Source organism: Carettochelys insculpta, chromosome 2, assembly GCF_033958435.1.
Source record: "Carettochelys insculpta isolate YL-2023 chromosome 2, ASM3395843v1, whole genome shotgun sequence".
Taxonomy (NCBI): domain Eukaryota; kingdom Metazoa; phylum Chordata; order Testudines; family Carettochelyidae; genus Carettochelys; species Carettochelys insculpta.
In genome coordinates, this window is record NC_134138.1 from 236,293,068 (window position 1) to 236,311,297 (window position 18,230).

Sequence of the window (18,230 nt, forward strand, 5' to 3'; positions counted from 1 at the left end):
ATTCACTATTACCTATTTTTTCCTGTAGCATGAAAGTAATTTACACCGATTGAAAAGTGCTCTGACACATTGCTACAGAACATGCCCACTAAAACATGTAATAACTCCATTATTACATGTCTGCCAGCAAAATCCACTCCCATGCAATTACAAGGAAATTATGTTACATCCTAAATTTATTTCCTGAAAATATGATGCATATTGATCAGTTGTCTTATATTCAACTCAAATGGACACATCTGAAGGTCAAAACCAAACTGATCCCAATGTCAAAATTTTCTTAATAGGCAACCTCAATTTATATTTTTTAATGTCATCCCAATAATTCATTTATTGGTATGACTGTCAAGCAGATTTTCACTTAAATCAAATGTCAGAATTAAAATGCTTCCAGGAATGTACTGTTTTAACATTTGCATTGGGAAGGGAGGGTTTTTTTGAGTGAAATAGAGAAAAACAGACTGTTGCTAGATTTCTCACATGCCTCATCAATGCACAAGCCACCACACTACACACACAGCTTTTTCCAAAAATATTCACGCTTTGCTTTTTTTTTTTTTTTTGGGGGGGGGGCGCTGGGGGGAGGGGGAAAGAGACACACACACACACACACACACACACACACACACACACCACACTATTTTCTTAAATATGTTCAAAAGATTTTGGTTTCATTCCAATGCAGAAGTAACTGAAATTCCGAAACCTTGGACACTTCCATTATATGGAATTTTGTCCGCTGGTCACTTCTGGTTATTAGATCCTTTACTAGTCTGAAAAGTGTATCATCATAGAATACTAGAACTGGAAGGGATCTTGAAAGTTCATCAAGACCACTCCCCTGCCCTCATGGCAGGACCAAGCACCATCTATACCATCCTTGTTAGATATTGATCCAACCCTGTTGTTAAGGATCAAGGATGGAGGTTTTACAACCACAGTAGGCAATTTACTCCAGTAATTAACCACCCTGACAGTTAGGAATATTTTTCCTAATATCCAACCTAAACTTCCCTTGCTGCAATTTAAGCCCATTGTTTAAGCCCCTATGATGAAGGCTACAATTTAGTTATGGGCATTTTTAGTATAAGTCATGGATAGGTCAGAGATGATAAACAAAAATTCACAGCCTGTGACTTGTCCATGACTTCTAATATAAATGCCTGTGATTAAATTTGAGGGAGAGGAGGGCGTCACACTGCTTGGGATGGGACACTCATGGCCAGCAGCACCAGCTGCCAGAGCGCCACAGACCACAGTGCTCCAGCTGCCCAGGGGGCAATCTGAGCAGCTGGTCACAGAGCCAGCTGCTTGGTTAGCCATGGGGTCAGCCCCACTGTCCCCTGCACAAATCACAGCAGCCTCAGAAAGCCACAAAATCTGTAACTTCATCACAGACCTGGAACCCTAATTGTAACAACTCCACTTACTCCCTTAGCCTGACAAGGCTAACAAGCACATCTTTCAGAGGCCTGCTTCCTTCCACATATAATGCATTCATCATAGGGAGAAGAACAGGATCTCCCAATTAACCACACAATAGACAGACTACTGGCAGATTCTTACTTGGCGTTGTAACCATGTGAAGACTGGTTTTTTTGAGGCCTTATAATTTTCACAAATAGCAACCAATTTTCACCAGAGCATTGTTATGGCACAGCTAGACACAAGTTTCAAGTTTCTGCCTTGAGCCACTCAGGAACAACAGCTGAGCTTGTTCTCGGTGAGGAGAAGACTCCCCATAATTGTCTTCATGGCCACCTTCACTCTCAGTGAAACCTGAGCCATTCTTCAACAACTCTGCAAACCTCCACCCAAAACACAACACAGTCCTGGCACAGAAAGAACCTGCCATACTTCAACTCATCGTGTAATGTTTGAGCCACTGATAATGACCTCTAAGAATAGGTGTAGCTTATGCAATATTATTGCCAGGTTTTGACACACCAAGTACCTATTCCCACCACTAATCGATAGCTCCAGGCACACTGATAGCAACCAGAAGCAGAGTCCCCAGCTTCTACGCCACCATATTGACTCCAGAGCGTGGCACATGGCACCACTGTCAGTAAGTCGCCACCTTCACTGGAGGCCAGTGCAGCCTTAAAGAGAAGTATGGAAGGTAACTGGGGAAGAAGAGGAATAAAAGTCCCCACCAGCCTATTTCCCATAGGACCCCTGGCAGAGACTAATGAGGTCACTTGAGAAAATGAGGCCCTCCCACCACTTCCCACCCATCCCCACCCCAGAAGGGAGCACCCTCAGGGCACCTAATGGAATGCACAGCTTGCACAGCCCTTCTGAGTTCACCACAGAGACTGCTTCCTTGCTGTTTGGTATAGAGATTTCATGAGCATCTTTCATTGCTATATTGTATGTTACTGTCCAGTATCTTTCATCAGTCTCTCTCATCAGTAACAGACTTCTCAATGCCAAAGCAAATGTGTATGTTTTCCCCAAAATGCATTATTTTGCATTATTCTAAGCTTGCTGTTTACCGCCTGTTTTAACCTGTCTAGGACCACTGCCTCCTCTTACATTCTTTGTCAGGCCAGTCTGGGACAGTCATTATCTCTTACGACCTGTCACCCAATAGGCCCAGATTCCACAATTCTCAGCTGAACCACCACAAAAGTCATGTTTTCATAAATGAGATTCTTTACCTGGGTTGAGAATGGCAGGTGAGATACAGATCAAGCTATATCCCTATCTTTTGTCTACAGTCAGTCATCAAGCCGCGTAAATGTTATGCTTGCGATGCTTTTTCTAACCACCTTACTGAGTATTGCTCAAGTGTGTGGGCTCAAAAGAGCAACCACAACACATCACTGGCTAAACCTCTCTATCCATTTCCTGATTATTTCATGCATGCTCAATCAAGCAAAATCTTGCATAAATTTCATCTTCCATATGCTACCCAGCTCACCTATGAGGAAAGTTGGCATGAAGACGACAACGCTTTTCATACTTCAGATTCTTCTCAAAACCTTCAACACATAAATCCCACTCATTCATGTATTCCAGATGCACAGGGATCATTGGCAACTAATCAGATTTAAGCAGGTGTTCCCTATTTTGGGATTCTACAAATAATAGACGCCCTCCAACCCTGAGAGCAAAGAAACATGCCTGTGTGATTTGCATATCCCTCCCCCACCCTTAAGAGAGTGTGTGAGGATGCGTCTGCTTCCATAAGCAGCTGCTGCCCTCACGAAGGACAAAGACACCCCACGAAATCACAACACCTCTCTCTCAGGGATCCTTGGCAGCTCCTTATGTCAGAAGTCACAAAAGAAACCCACCCCTTTTTCAGTATACACCGGTTTCCCTCATTACCACTAACCTTACTTTTTCCCTCAGTTGCACTCAAATGCATCTTCCGTTCCCTACAGTGTAGCTCTGCTTTTATACTATATCCCTGTTCACTCTTCACACTCAATCTCTAGACACTCCTTCCAGTGCACAAGATCACAAAAGTAACCTACTTGATGCCAAAGAAACACTGCTCATGTGTAAAAATCAACACACCTATATTATATTATACACACACACACACACATATATATATATATAAAAAGAGTAAAGTAGACTGCTGTCTGCTGATTGATGGGATTATGTCAACATCAAGAAAATGAGAAAGATTCCCCCTCTCCTTTGGACGAATAAACCTACTAAAAGAGCTCCAATACTCACATATGCTTTTCACAGATGCAAAAATACAGCGAAGTACCCAAACATAATTGAAATGCAGAAATACAGTTCACTACAGGGCGCACCTCCCTGGTCTAGCATAGGGACCTGGAAGGTTCTGATCCAGAGAATTTGCTGGAATGGGGGAGGTCCCCTGCATGGGTCCCCATGTACCCTGCCTGGTCCTGTCCCTCACCCGGCTGCCTGCCCAGTTGCTGCAGGGGCTGGCCACCTCACCCCACCCCACTATGGGGCTTCCAGGGGAAGTCAGCTCTGACTTTCCTTCTCCCTGGGCTCATTGGTGCAAGACCATTATTGCTGGACCAGAGAGTGCCGGTTTTGACGGTGAAACATCTATTACCCAACTATCACCAAACCAAGCAATTCAAATGAACCTCTCTCTCCCAAAAAGTTTTGCAATGCATGTTTGCCAACCCACCTTGAAACCAATTCCTTGTATTTTATTTGCCTAACAGGCTTCTGGAAAATGAAAGCTTCTTCACGTTTGGCCTTTAACAAGGGTCTAGTCTCTTTTACAGGTTCCCTCTGTTAAGTTATCGAGGTTTCTAGAACTCCTTATCTCCTTAAGGTGATGCAATTATGTAGTAAGTACCTTGATTTATTCCCTGAATACAACAACTAAAACACCATGGAAAGTTTTTCATTGAATATTTTTAGATATTAAAACTAGTTTCTTTGAACATAGAGAAGATTTTCTTAATTTGCTGCTCACATGGTACAGGTTGAACCTCTAGTCCAGCACACTCTGGTCCACCATCATTTTAGTTAGCAAGATGTCCGCTTATTTTTAATATGGCCAAGCTTCCCACGGTCCCATAAAGTTTGTTTACACCCACCAGTCCTGGTTTTTAGTGTTCTGTGTTATTTAGCTGTAGTTTACCCTTAAATGTATTCCAAGAGCCCAGTAAGCAGTGGAAGTATTGTAATGCTGCTAGACAATAATGCCTTCCTGCAAGTCAGCAAATTCTCTGGTGCAACATGGGTAACAGGGGTGCCAGACTAGAGAGGTTTGACCTGCATATGGTATGTATTTCTCTTGTCAAGATGAAAAGCCCTCCAGTTTACACACTTTGTAAGCAAGAATAGATCAGACAAGTAATAAAATAACCATGAAGTTTCAATATCAAACTTGTGATAAGACTAAAAGCAATTCCCTTGCTTTACCTTAGGTGGATTTCAAAGAGATGGCAATTGTACCTTCAGCTACATTCAACCCTCTTTCTGGGGGAGCCAGGGCATGGGCAAGAAGAAATAGCATTTTGGGACTCAAAAACATGAGCATTTGCCTTTCATGCCAATTCTTAGCCCACCAACAAAACAAGTAACCTGAATGGTCAAATATGCAATGAAGTTTTAGAAGACCAAATGCCTAATCCAAAGGCCACTGGAACCAATGGGCATCTTTGCACAGGACTTCAACAGACTCTGAATCAGGCACCGAAAAAAAAAAAAATTATATGTATAAATCCACAGCCAGTGATGCTGATGAAACTCCTGAATGGACCTGAGATTTGCATATCAAAAGGAACTAGAAGATGATAGTCAAACAAAGTATGCCAGTGGTAGTTACTGTGGAAGCAGGGAGAAAAACAAACATGGGGCACCATCAAAGTAACTTAGCATTTTCAGAGAGGTTAATTCAGTAGGTGGGTGTACTGTGAACATTACTGGACCGTGGCAAACATACGGCCAATACCAACTCAGATATAAGACACAAATAAGTCAAAAGACAGCCCCTAAGAAGCCTGTGGACCTACTTGCACATTGAAAGTTACTTGGGAATTTAAGTGCTTTGACGTACTGATGCCAACATGAGCAACATCTGCCCAATGCTGGTTAGAGAACTTTAACAAAGTAAAAATTGTGTCACTTAATAGCAAAAGTAACAAAAAGAGTTCAATCATGAAAAAAAATGACAAATCGGGCAGACTTATTCTGTAACTTTTATTATATTACAATATATTTGCCAATGGCGAGACCTACCTGCACTAGAAACAGTACCGTAGACCCCCAATTTATACCATTTTGACGGTTTACAATAACACAAGTCGAAATAGTGAGTGGCAGGGAGCCGGGAACCAGGCGGCAGCCAGGCTTCCCTCCGCTTGCAGGAGCTGGGAAAGTGACCAGCACTACTGCAGCTGGCTCCCAGCTGCCCACCACTCCCAGGAGCGAGGAAATGACCAGAGCTGCTGCTCCTGGCTCTGGCATCACCGCTGCTCATGGGCGCGGGGAACTAGGTACAGCCAGGACCAGGGGACCCAAAGGCAGCAGGGCCCCTCTCCCACCCATCCCGACTTATGCGAAATTTGACTTAAGGGTGATTGCCCAGGAACTGTACCAAAAAGCTTCCAGAAAAAACTAGAACACACTGTTTCTGGGATATGAAATTTCATCAAGACCCACAAAACACATTCACAGGTTTTGCTGTCCTGGGCTCTTCTTGGTTTTCATTCATTAGAGACATTAATATCATATCCCACAGAAAGCAATTATATTTGATATTATTTTAGCAGTTCCTCCTTCAAAAAGGAGGAAAGTCTCCCAAAATATTCTATATAGCTGAGCTACTGTATCCAAATGTAGAACAAGCAGTGAAGCTATTGAGCATTTTTCCTCTTCATTCACAAAAGACAAAGAACAAGCTAGTTCGAGTCTCCATACATGTGGCCACCGACTTGGCTGTAAGCCAGTAACAGTTTTTAAAAGTGAGCTGCAGAAGGAATGCTCCTGTTAGGAGGTGAAAAAAAGACAGATTCAAATGGATGCCTTTATCTTGAAATTTCAGGTCTCAGCTACCCTGCTTTTGTGAGCAGATATCACAGAGCGCTGGAAAGGAATACCAATACCACACAGGACCAAAACTCAGATAAACCTTTCCCTACTGAGCTAAGAACTAGTATGGAGGTACAATGTGTTTTTCAGCCACTTTCTCAAACCCTGTGGTGCCTATGGTAGGATCCCTGCTTCATGGGGGGGATACTTTTCCATGCAGAGATAATCTAGGGACAGAAGTACAAAACACTCCTTTAGTTCCATGCTGGAGACAGGGGTGGGGGTATTTCAGTTGCTCAGGGAGAGAATGATTCATGGTAACTGCATTTCCTGTTTCAATGCTCTGGCTCACATTCCAGAGCATGGACTGGGGGACTTGTGAACAACTGGCTCTTCTCTTTTTCCCGACCCAGCCTTGTATTTATGCTTCTTGCCACCACAATTTTCCATCAGGCTGAACGGTGGTGCTGACAGACAGAGGCAACCAGTATAGGTATTACAAGGGGGGCACTGGCCACATGCTCCTGCCCACCCCTTCCCTACCCTTGCTCCTCCCATGTCCCCCCCGCTACTTCCAGTGCCCGTGGGGCGGTTCCCCCTCTGAGCAGCACACACTAGGAGTAGTGCAAGCTATGAAGCTTGTGCAGCTCTCACACTGCACCACTCCAGGGGAGCACCTTCCACGGCCCCACATGGACCTGAAGTGGTGTGGTGCAGCATTGAGTGAATGTGGGATGGGGACCGAAGCGGGGCGGGGGGGGGGGGGGGAAGACAGGGAGGGAGGACGCATGTGTCCTCCCCCAGACACTCCCCACGTATATCCCATGTTCAGAGAATCAAAGGCCCATTTCTGAAACCATCTGAGATTGTCTTGGAACAGCTTTTTAAGACTGTCAATGACTCTGTGGGTCTTCTTTGAAGTTCTCATTCTCTCAGGAAAATGTGTCAGTGTTACAGGGTATATAGTTATTGCTAAAGATTGTGTTACAGTCCTTGGTGAAGGCTGTCAGGAAAAGGAGGAATTCCATTAGGATGTGCCACATACCTTCTTTTATGTATATTTTAAGTGAAGTAACTGATGGAACCTGTTGTATTTAGCCTAACTGTTTACACTTTTTGCTGTCCTTTTCTCATACTTACAGTTAATAACTATTTTCAAGCTAAGCAAACCCTTGAAATGCGCAATTTTGAGGTGCGCTTAGCTCAAAATCCTGTTCCCCCCGCCCTGGCTCAACACCCTGGCCCCGTGTGGACCCAGCTCAACCCCCACCCCAGTTCAAACCCCCTCCCCCGGCACACGAGACTCCAGCTCAACCCCGACTCCGGCTAGTGAGCGTGCGCGTGCGCACCCCCCACACACACACGCACCCCCCCCCCCCCACACACACACCTGCCCCAGCGGCCTGGGTCCAGCACCAGCTCAACCCCCAGCATGGTTCAACCCTCCCAGTCCCAGTTCAAAACACCCCTGCCCCCCACAGCTCCAGTTCACCCCTCCATGCGCAGCTCTGGCTCAACTCCAGCCCTGGCCCCCCCACAGCCCTACCCACCCCAGGCTTAACCCTCCCCAACTGTCGTTCCCACCCCTCCCAACCCCAGGACTTACCTTTCCAAAGGAGCTCCAAGTGCTCCTGCTGCTTCCCTGGCTGCAGAACATGAGTTCCACCAGGGGAAAAAGCCACCCCCCTACTTATGCCAAATTCGAGTTATGTGAGGATGCGTGGGACCACAACCCTCACATAACTTGGGGGACTACTGTACATAAAAGGTTATTACAAGGAGGAAGGAGAAAAAATGTCCTTGTTAACCTCTGAGGATGGGACAAGCAGCAATGGTTTAGGTTGGATATTTAGGGTTCAGGTTGGATGTTAGGAAAAATGTTGTGACAGGATGGTTAAGCACTAAAATAAATTACCTATGAACACTGTAGAACCACCACCAATGGAGATTTTAAGAGTGGATTAGACAAACACCTGTCAGGGACAACACTTAGTCCTCCAGGAGGGCAGGGGATAAGACTAGATGACCTCTCCAGGTCCCTGCCAGTCTTATAACTATCATTAGCTACATACATGCTTCTGTCTCCTGCAGGAAGATCACCCAAAAATAAGAAGAGGACAAGTACTGAACATTTGTCACACCTGCCTCTTCTGTGTTCACTGGGAACAAAAGGAAGATTCTCATTTATTTCCCCCCGCCCCCATGAGTCCTCTCTTGCTGACACTGCAGCAATGCATGAACTGAATCAGCCATCCTCCCCGAAAGAACTCTTTAAAAAAAATTATTATTCTTGCAGCACAGACACCGAATTCAACTGAAGCATGTGCAGAAACAGTCCCCTTTGTACAACCAGAAACCCAGAGGCACAAGAGACACTGCTGAACTGGATTGCATATGATATAGCCTCCACAGGTGACATGTGTAATCAGCTTCCCTATAAAATTCAAAAGTGCTTCATACTTAACAGGTGGATTTTTTTTCCCCTTCCAAACTCAAGTTCCAGTTATTTATAAAGCATTTCCTTCTTTATTATGCAGATCGCATTTAAAAACAAAAAAAATCCTGCCAATTCTATTACAAACAATTCAGCCTCCTGCAGAGAGCAGGAGGAAAGCAGCAAAACATGCCAGATTTCTAGCACAACTGAAGAACAACCCAGTGAGCTAGGGAAGTGGTTCCCAGCTCACACAGGCATTCTTGTGCTAGCCGTCATCTGAACCAGTACATTAAGAATGTTACTGGAGCTGCAGTGACATGTGCTAGCAGCTCCCGGGGTATACCCAGGAGGTTCAGTTAGATTTCCGTGCAAGGCAGTGAGTAGATGTCAGTGCTGCCCACACTAACTTAGCTAGAGTACTATTTTTGCTTTGGTAGCTGAGATGAGAGCTAGGGAGAGTATATCTACACCAGGTGGGAATCGAACCCTGGGTTGCCCAAGTTACCAGCAAACAAGCAGCAACTCACTTACAGGTGATTGACATTCTAATGCTATCTGGACAACTGCTGTGGATGGGACCCACCTATACCAGAACCATGTTTTAAAGTTTATCCTATCTTAGCCATGGCTCCGTACTAGAATGCTACCCTGCCTCTACTTCTGAGCCATTTGACTGACTGACTTAAACGCTTGCAGGTGGAGCATGCCTCATTCACCATTTCACTCTGTCTCAGGACAAAGCTACCTGAACACAGGAGTACCCCAATTGCTGTCCTTCAGTCTTACTAGATCTTCTCCACGTTTTCTGAGGTCTTCCTCTTTTGCGTTCTCCTCCCGGGTTCCATGTGAGAGCTTGACAGACTATGCTAGATGGCGGCTTTCTGAGACTGTGGCCTAGGCATCCCCACTTTCTTCTCATGATTTGAATGTCAAGTGGTTCTTGTCCTCCTTTATTTCAAAGCTCCTTGTCTGTGACCAAGCCTTGCCACTTTATGCAAAGGACGTAACCTCAGGCATATGTTTATGAATGTCTGTCGCTTGTGATTTAAAGACTTTTTAGTGTGCTAGGTCTCATTAAGACCCACTTTTTCCATGAGTACAAAGCCTAAGCAAACTGGACAAAAGAAATTTGACCTCAAGTGGGCTGGAACAATTTATATAAGGGGGATGCTGAGATCCAGTATGCTGAAATACAAACCCTAAATACACTGAAAACCATTTTGAGTGACATGCAGCAGCAGAACCCCTTACCTCACTGTGAGTTCTAGCACCTATGTTTGGCTCTGATTTAGGAGGAAATAAAGTCTGAACCCTTGAAGTGGCAAGCACATCCTGTTCCCTCACTCATTTATTTCAGGAACAGGACATTAACAGTGTGGTACCTTTAATTCAAACCAAAACCTGAAACACTTCTTCTGCCATAGCACCACAGTTACTATCCAAGTCTTGACTCTCAGAATATAATGAAGAACAAACTACAATTAGCCGGAAACAGTAAGATTATTTCATGGAAAGTCAGAGATGCCGCTATTCATTTCCATCTATGTGGCTAAGAGGAAATGAAAAACAATTATTTGCTTCATCATTGATCACATTATCGGCAATTACTCATGCTGAGGTCCCAAATAATGCAGACTAAACCCCATTTTTACCACAAGCAAGATCACAAATTGGCAAAGGTCTGTGTCTGTCATGCAAACTAAGGGACTCTTAAATGACATTGTAGGTTTTGCACCCAACACAATTTGATTTTGGCTTTATTGTGTTGGTGCCTCCACTGATGCAAAAATTGATTTGTGACTAACTTCCTAGAGCAGGACTGATCCTACCTTCAGCTCTCACCAGTACATGCTACTTATCCAACCAATACCAAGAACCCAACAGGGCAACATTCCATATCCACACGTTCCCTCACAAAATAACTTGCATACACACCTGTTTGTTATAAAATCCAGACTCAGGTCTTTAAAGCATTTTTTTCCTCTACATAACATAATGCAATACTTTGCACAAAATATGTTTCTATCAACAAGCATTCAGCTAAAGGCCTTCTGTAACAAAAAAACACTCATCTGACAGTCATTAGGGAGGTGAAAAGGATACTCAGATTATATGCATGTACACATACACATTAATAGAATACACCACAAGTCACTTAACTTTAGAGAGAAACTTGTAGCAATTAAACAGATCTTGATTAAGTAAGGTTCAAAGATATTTAACCTACCTCATCAAGGCCACTATCTTCTTTCTTCAAGGCTTTAAAATTAAAAAAAAAAAAAAAATCATTACGTCATGCATTTCAATGAGCATAAAATAATTAACCCGGGGGGCGGGGGGGAATGAAAATAGAGCAATCTTTTCCTGTAGTAACAGGAAGGAGCAGGCTGGCCTGAACAACTTTATAATCAAAATATGAAACTGTAAATCGAATGGAAGAACTGCACAGCATGTACCTGAAAAACATTTTTTCATAAATATGTAAATCAAGCTAGTCTCTCAGGTTAAGGAAAATAGTCTGCAAATTTTTTTACTTTTAATTTCCTTTGAGAATGAAAAACACTTCAAGGAGAGTTTGAATGAACTACAAAAAGCCCTGTGTAAAGCAGACCTATTGCATACTTTATGATCTATTCAGTTCATCTAAAACTCAACATTTCCAATACAGAGCATGCATTGTGACCAGCACTCATTATACATTTCTATGGTTTACATTAAGATGACAGCACAGATCTCACATATTATGATCATATTTACTGCCATGTAAATATCCTATAAGCTCAAGGTAAAGTCAAGACAGAAGAGAGATCTGGAGTGTGAAACAGTGAGGCATGGAGGAAAAATCGTTGCAAGCAGATTTGCAGCTGTGACGGAGGCTAATCCATTTGAAGCGCTTCATTGAGTCTACTGGATACCTGGACTGAAATGTAAACAAACAATTTCTTCAATGAGCTACTGGAATTATGTGAGCCCGCAGTCTAAGGGATATATTTAATTTATGCACATATTGTGGTCACTTCATCCAGAAACTGTGTTCCGTAATTAATGAAAAACCATTATACCCCTGAGTTTGCTCTTTTGTGACTGCCACGTACAGCTAAAACTAACCAAGCCAAAGTACTGCTGATTGGAGTATTTTTACACTGGTTTACACACATTTATGGTTAGGAGTGGAATGGTAAGAATTGCAGAGGTTATGGTGTCCCTGAACCTGGAACAATCTTCCTCTCCACCGCTTAGTGCTCACTTTCCTCAAAGCCATTCTTTCAAATAATTTCCTGTTGAGTCTTGTCTACACTGGTGAAAATGTGACCCACAAATCGATTGGAGGTAGCAGAAGTGGAAGTTTCAGCTTAGACAGGGCTCGGGCATTTTATTACTACATGGTCAGACAACACACCACCACTGTTTTGCCTGTACTACAATTTCTATCATTTCTTCACTGTCTTGTCTTTTGTTTGCCTTTACACTGCATTGGGTCAGGAAACATGTCTGTCTTACGGCCTGAGAAGAGCCATGTTATTAACAAGAACTTAACTAGAATTTTCGCTAAGTAGTAGTTTGAGGGTTTCACTGGGCAATTTGGGGAGTACACTGGATTTTGTGTATCAAATGAGTTTTGATGTAATCAAATAAGGACAAAAAGTTTATACATTGCAGCACTGTCAACCAAACGTGCAAATATCATGCGCCAGGCCCCCAAAGTCATGAGATGAGGAGAGAAGATTTTCCAGTCTTTTGATTTTGTTATTTGAACATTCATAGGCTAGTCTCTTTTTTCAAAATTCAGTGGAGAAACCTTGACCACAATGAATTGGGATTCTCATGTAATCATAGGATTTGAGGTGCTGAGACTAAAAAAACACCAAATGTTAAAATCAAATCATGAGTTGCGTGTGTTCTACTGTATTCTATATATTCCTCTAGCTTGCCTTTACCTTAATTGTATATTAACTGATGGAAATGGATATTTAAGAATTATTATACAGGGAAATCAAAATGTTAAGATTTTCTTAACCAGTAAAACTAACATTCTTGACAATTCTCAGTAGAGAGTGAAATTTTAATTGGCAAAGAGCTCTCTGAACTACGGTTCAGAACATCTGGTCAAAAAGGGATCTCAGCAGCTCCAGACAGCAGCGAGGACCCAGCTTCTATAAGTCAGGTTGGCAGCGTATTAGTTGCCTACCCCACCTCTGCGCAGCCCCTAGAAAAGGCAAACATGTCCAGTTCCTAGGCGCAGGGTCAACCACAGAGGCTGCGTGGCTGCCTGTGCCTGCAGGCGACACCTCCGCAGCTCCCACTGGCTGGGACTCTCAGCCTGTGGGAGCTCAGGGGCACCACCTGTGGCGACGGGCTGCACACAGAGCACCCTGGATCTTCCACTTAGGACAGAATTGGGCAAAATATGGTCAGCAGGCTGCATGCAGCCTACCAAACTGCGAGATCCAGCCCACAGCCCTGCAGGAGCCTTGGACAAGCTCCCTGCCTGCCCCCTTGCCACAAAAACTGTCTGCTGAGGGGCCACGCGCTTTGAGCTCTGCTACAAGCTTCAGGCAAGAAGAGGAAGAGGCTTTCCACACTGGCCCAAGCCCAGCACAACCTTGAAGTTGGCAGCCAGCAGCTTCAGGCAGTGTGCAGGGAGCATGGAAGGCAGGGAGACTACCTGAGGGACCTGCTGGCCAGTAACCACATAAGCATGCACCTCCTGGCCGGAGCCTGCCCCTGGCACTCCAGCCCATCCCTCCCCCTCAACTCTCTGCTCCCCCTCCTGCACTACCTTCCCAGGTCACAACTTTGGCTCTCTGCTCCCCTTCCCGCACCCATACCCCTTCCCAGATCCTGCAACAGGTCACAACCAACCCCCTGTCCCAGGTCATAACCCCCACACAGACCCTGCACCCCCTCCTACACTCCTCCACCAGGTCAAAATCCTCTTCTGAACCCATCCACCTCCTGGACTCTGTACCCGAGTCCCCTGAGTAGGTCACAACCCTGCCCACACCCAAACTCCTTCCCAATCCCCACATCTCCTCCTGCACTCCAATCCCCTACCGCAGGCTCCCTCTTACACCCAGCCTCCATTCTGGACCCCCACTCCTCCATTAATACCATGGGTCAGTGTGGTCACTGACCACTGGAGTGCCTCCCATCAAAAATTATTGCCCACACCTGACCTAGGAAGCGGACATGTCAGCTGCTTCCAGGTCCCCCGCTCCCGAAGTCAGTGCTGCCTGGTCTGAGCCCACACCCCAAGCTCCCTCCCACACCCAACTCCCTGCCCCAGCCCAGAGTCCCCTCCTGCATCATGAACCCCTCCCTCATTTCTGGCCCCACTGCAGAGCTCTCACTCCCTCCCACATCCCAACCCAGAGAGGGTACATGAGAGTCAGAGAGAGCAAGTGACAGAAAGACAGAGGGATGGAGGGAGTGGGGAGGACCCCAAAGACAAGGAGGGACAAGGGCAGGGCCTCAGGGAAAGAGCAGGACAAAGACGCTTGGTTTTGTGTGATCAAGGCTGCCATCTTTCTAATCTGACTGGTTTATAAAATTGCGACCCCTAAGGTGAATCAATAAAAATAAAAACTTCATACAAGTTTTCACCATGTGTTACATACAAGTTACATGTTATTGCCTCTTCACTGAGGTAATCAAAACAAAAAAGCAGTCCAGTAGCACTTTAACGACTAACAGAATAATTTATTAAGTGATGAGCTTTTGTGGGACAGACCCACTTCTTCAGACCATAGCCATACGAGAACAGACCCAATATTTAAGGCACAGAGAACCAAAAACAGTAATCAAGGAGGACAAAATCAGAAAAATATTACCAAGGCGAGCAAATCAGAGAGTTGAGGAGTGGGGGTGGGGAGAGTCAAGAATTAGACTAAGCCAAGTATGCAAAAGAGCCCCTATAATGACCTAAAAAATTCCCATCCCAGTTCAAACAATGTGGTAATTACTTTCAGCCCCCAACTCAAACCACTGCAAAGCATTACTAAAGACCTACAACCTATCCTTAATCAGGATGCCACACTGCAGAAGGTGCTAGTTGACAGGCCTGTTGTCTCCTACAGACCACCTCCCAACCTTATGAGGATTCTCACCAACAACCAGAGCTTATACCACAGGAACACCAGCCCTGAAACTCTTCCTTGCAACAAAGCCCGTTGCCAGCTTTGTCCACATATCTATTCTGGAGATACCATCACTGGACCTAACCAGGTTATTCACAGAATCACGGGCACAGTCTCATGTTCCTCAACTAATATCATATATGCCATCATGTGCGAACAACGCCCAGATGCTTTGTATACCGGACAGACTTCAAACTCTCTTAGACAAAGAATTAATGGGCACGAAACAGGCATAAAAACACTCCTGATCCACAAATCAGTCAGCCAGCATTTTAATGGAGTGGACCATTCTGCTAATGACCTGAAGGTCTGCGTCTCATTGAAGAGGCATATTCACAACAGATTGGAAAAAGAGAGGCTGCTGAACTCTTTTATATCCAAATTCAACACATTAACATGTGGTTTGAACTGGAATAGGAATTTTCTAGCTCATGATAGGGGCTCTTTTGCATACTTGGCTTAATCTAATTCTTGATTCCCCCACCACCACTACCCCTCTACTCTCTGATTTGCTCACCTTAATAATATTTTTCTGATTTCTCAACGTTGGTTACTATTTTTGATTCTCAGTGCCTTAAATATTGAATCTGTTCTGGTATGGCTATGATCTGAAGAAGCGGGTCTGTCCCACAAAAGCTCATCACCTAATAAATTATTCTGTTAGTCTTTGAAGTGCTACTGGACTGCTTTTTTGTTTTGATAGTATATAGACTAGCACGGCTTTCTCTCTGTCGCTCTGGTAATGTTTATCAGACAGCTCTGAAACTTCATTTCTCACTATCTAAGGTATGTGAACTATGTGTATTCTTATCAGCTGAAGAGATAAGATTGTAAAATTGCCATTAATATAAATCAAGAAGATTAACTACCAAGAAGTATGTCAGACACTTTTTATTTTAGTGCATGGAAAATATACGTTTTCCTTCATTTCTTCCTTCTGGAAACCAGAACAGGAGCAGAAGAAAAAAAAATCAAATAGCATAGACTGAACAGTCCTCCCAAAACACAATTTTTGCTGCTAGACTGAATACACTAGTGTTTAGCAGATGTCTAAGTTATTTGTTTTAAAATGAATGTGATATGTAGAACTAACAAATTTATTCAAAAAATATACTTTTTAACTAGTGCATGAAGTGGTCTGGAAAACATGGAGGGGTGGGGACCTACCATAATGTGGAAAAAGCAGGTTGGGTGAGAGCATACACTATGCCCCATTAATGCAAGCTGGCTCAAGGCCCTGTGATCCACCCCCCTACTTTAAGAACAGCCCTTAATTAATAATTTATTCATCTTACAGTTATTTCACTAATAAATATTTTATCACCAATCCTCACAGGATGTGAAAATACTACTGGCACAATGAGTTGACTTGATTAATTTAAACAACTGATTAGCATACATGTTGTGTAGTAATTTAAGTAGATTCCCCATTTGTCCTTATCAAACCAATGAACTACAGTTTTGTCCACAGAGGGCCAAATTCATTTGCCAAGCCAGAGACAACTACAAAACTGTGAAAAGAAATCTATTTCTTTGGGGGGGAAAAAAAAAACAAAAACTAAGCATTATTTAAACTATTTCTATTTCTTAGAATAATACCATGAAGAATATTACGATCACTTTGATCAATGTATTTGTTATACATTTTAAAACCAAGATGTACTCTCTCTTGGTAGAAGGTTTCTGATATTTCAGACAGAGTAGGCAGTGAATTCAGAACTTCTGTATTGAGTAACAAGTAGCAGCAGTCATGCAAATGATTTAAGACGACTGCATTCAGCAAAGAAACAGTACGCATTTCTTTCAATGCATAACAGAGCCACACTGCCCATCAGGCTGCAAATGGCATTTCTTGTTGGAGGAAAATTCAGGAAGGTATTATTTGGCATTAGATATTTTTCAGAGTAACAAAATAATTGGTCAAGACTAAGAATGCTAGAAACTATGGGGCAGATCATAGCTACAGAGGGTGGGAAAAACCAGCATAGCCAGATCCAGGCCACCAGCTGCTAACCACCAGAGGCAGTGGTGAGGAGCACTGGGTTGCAGTAATCCCAGCTCACATAATGTCTGTTCTGGTCTGGATATGGTCTGTCCCACGAAAGCTCACCTAATAAACTATTTTGCTAGTCTTTAAAGTGCTACTTGACTGCTTTTTGTTTTGATAATGTCTTCTGAAACTGCTCTGACTTGGGAAGGGTCTGAAGCTGCCCGGGATGCGTTCAGGGGAGCATAAAGATGGTATACCTCATCAGGCTCACCAAGCAGAACTCATACACCCAAGGATCAGGGTTTCTATGTGACTATTGTCACCACTTAAAATTAAATCATTTGTATGAATGCATTTACAGATTTTCTTCTGGACAATAAGATATTTTGCACACTGCAACGCATCACAAGGTAACAGGGCCTAGCTTGACAGCATCTCCTGACCCCTCTAAGATTCAAAATGCTCTGCTAACTGCATTAACAAGTTTGCATAGTATCATCAAAAATCAGTGAATGAGAGACAGTTCTATCAACCAGAGCTTTTTGATTTGATGAACTCTCCCTGACAGCTGTGAATTGGGGCTGCAGAGCACAAAAACATTATGTTTGGTGACTAATTTCTGGAGTTTAGTTACTCCAATACCAATAATATCTATTTTTAAAAAAAGCTTTTGGTATGATACCAGTTTTCTAAGCATACATTATGCTTTCAAGGCTTCAGTGGGTTCTGGTATGTGTCATTAGCTCCCAGGTCCAAACTCAGTGTAACATTTTATAACTTCTTACACACAGTTACACTCACCTTGCTAATATACATTTAACCCTGTTATCCAAAAATCAACATCTAAATCCCATGAAGAAGCTACAGTGAAAAACAAGATACAAACTGGTTTTTTTTCACCTTCCAAAATTGTTCTTTATAGTAGACATACCATACTAGAAATTCAGCCTCTGTTTGGAGACTTAAAGGTGTCCAGAATGAAAAAACCCCCAGCTTAGATCAATATTAACAAGATATTAACAATTTCATCTCACCAGGAAATACCATATTGCCAGAAAAAAAAATCTTATGGCTTTTGTTATTTGTTGGCTAGCTGTTAAAACTCCTTCTAGAGCAGTTTTGCTTTTCTCTCCCTAGCCTCAAAGTAGAGTTAAAAATGTCAGCTTTATGCTATTAAGTT

At 43.4% G+C, this 18,230-nt stretch overlaps 1 protein-coding gene across 1 annotated transcript in view; it reads right to left on the reverse strand.

Annotated features, from left to right (window-relative positions):
- CDK14 (cyclin dependent kinase 14) overlaps positions 1-18,230 on the reverse strand; it is a 555,604-nt gene that overhangs the window by 530,246 nt on the left and 7,128 nt on the right. The window contains exon 2 of the mRNA XM_074984765.1: positions 11,151-11,182. Coding sequence (XP_074840866.1) covers positions 11,151-11,182 — 32 coding nt within the window. The remainder of the gene's footprint in view (positions 1-11,150; positions 11,183-18,230) is intronic.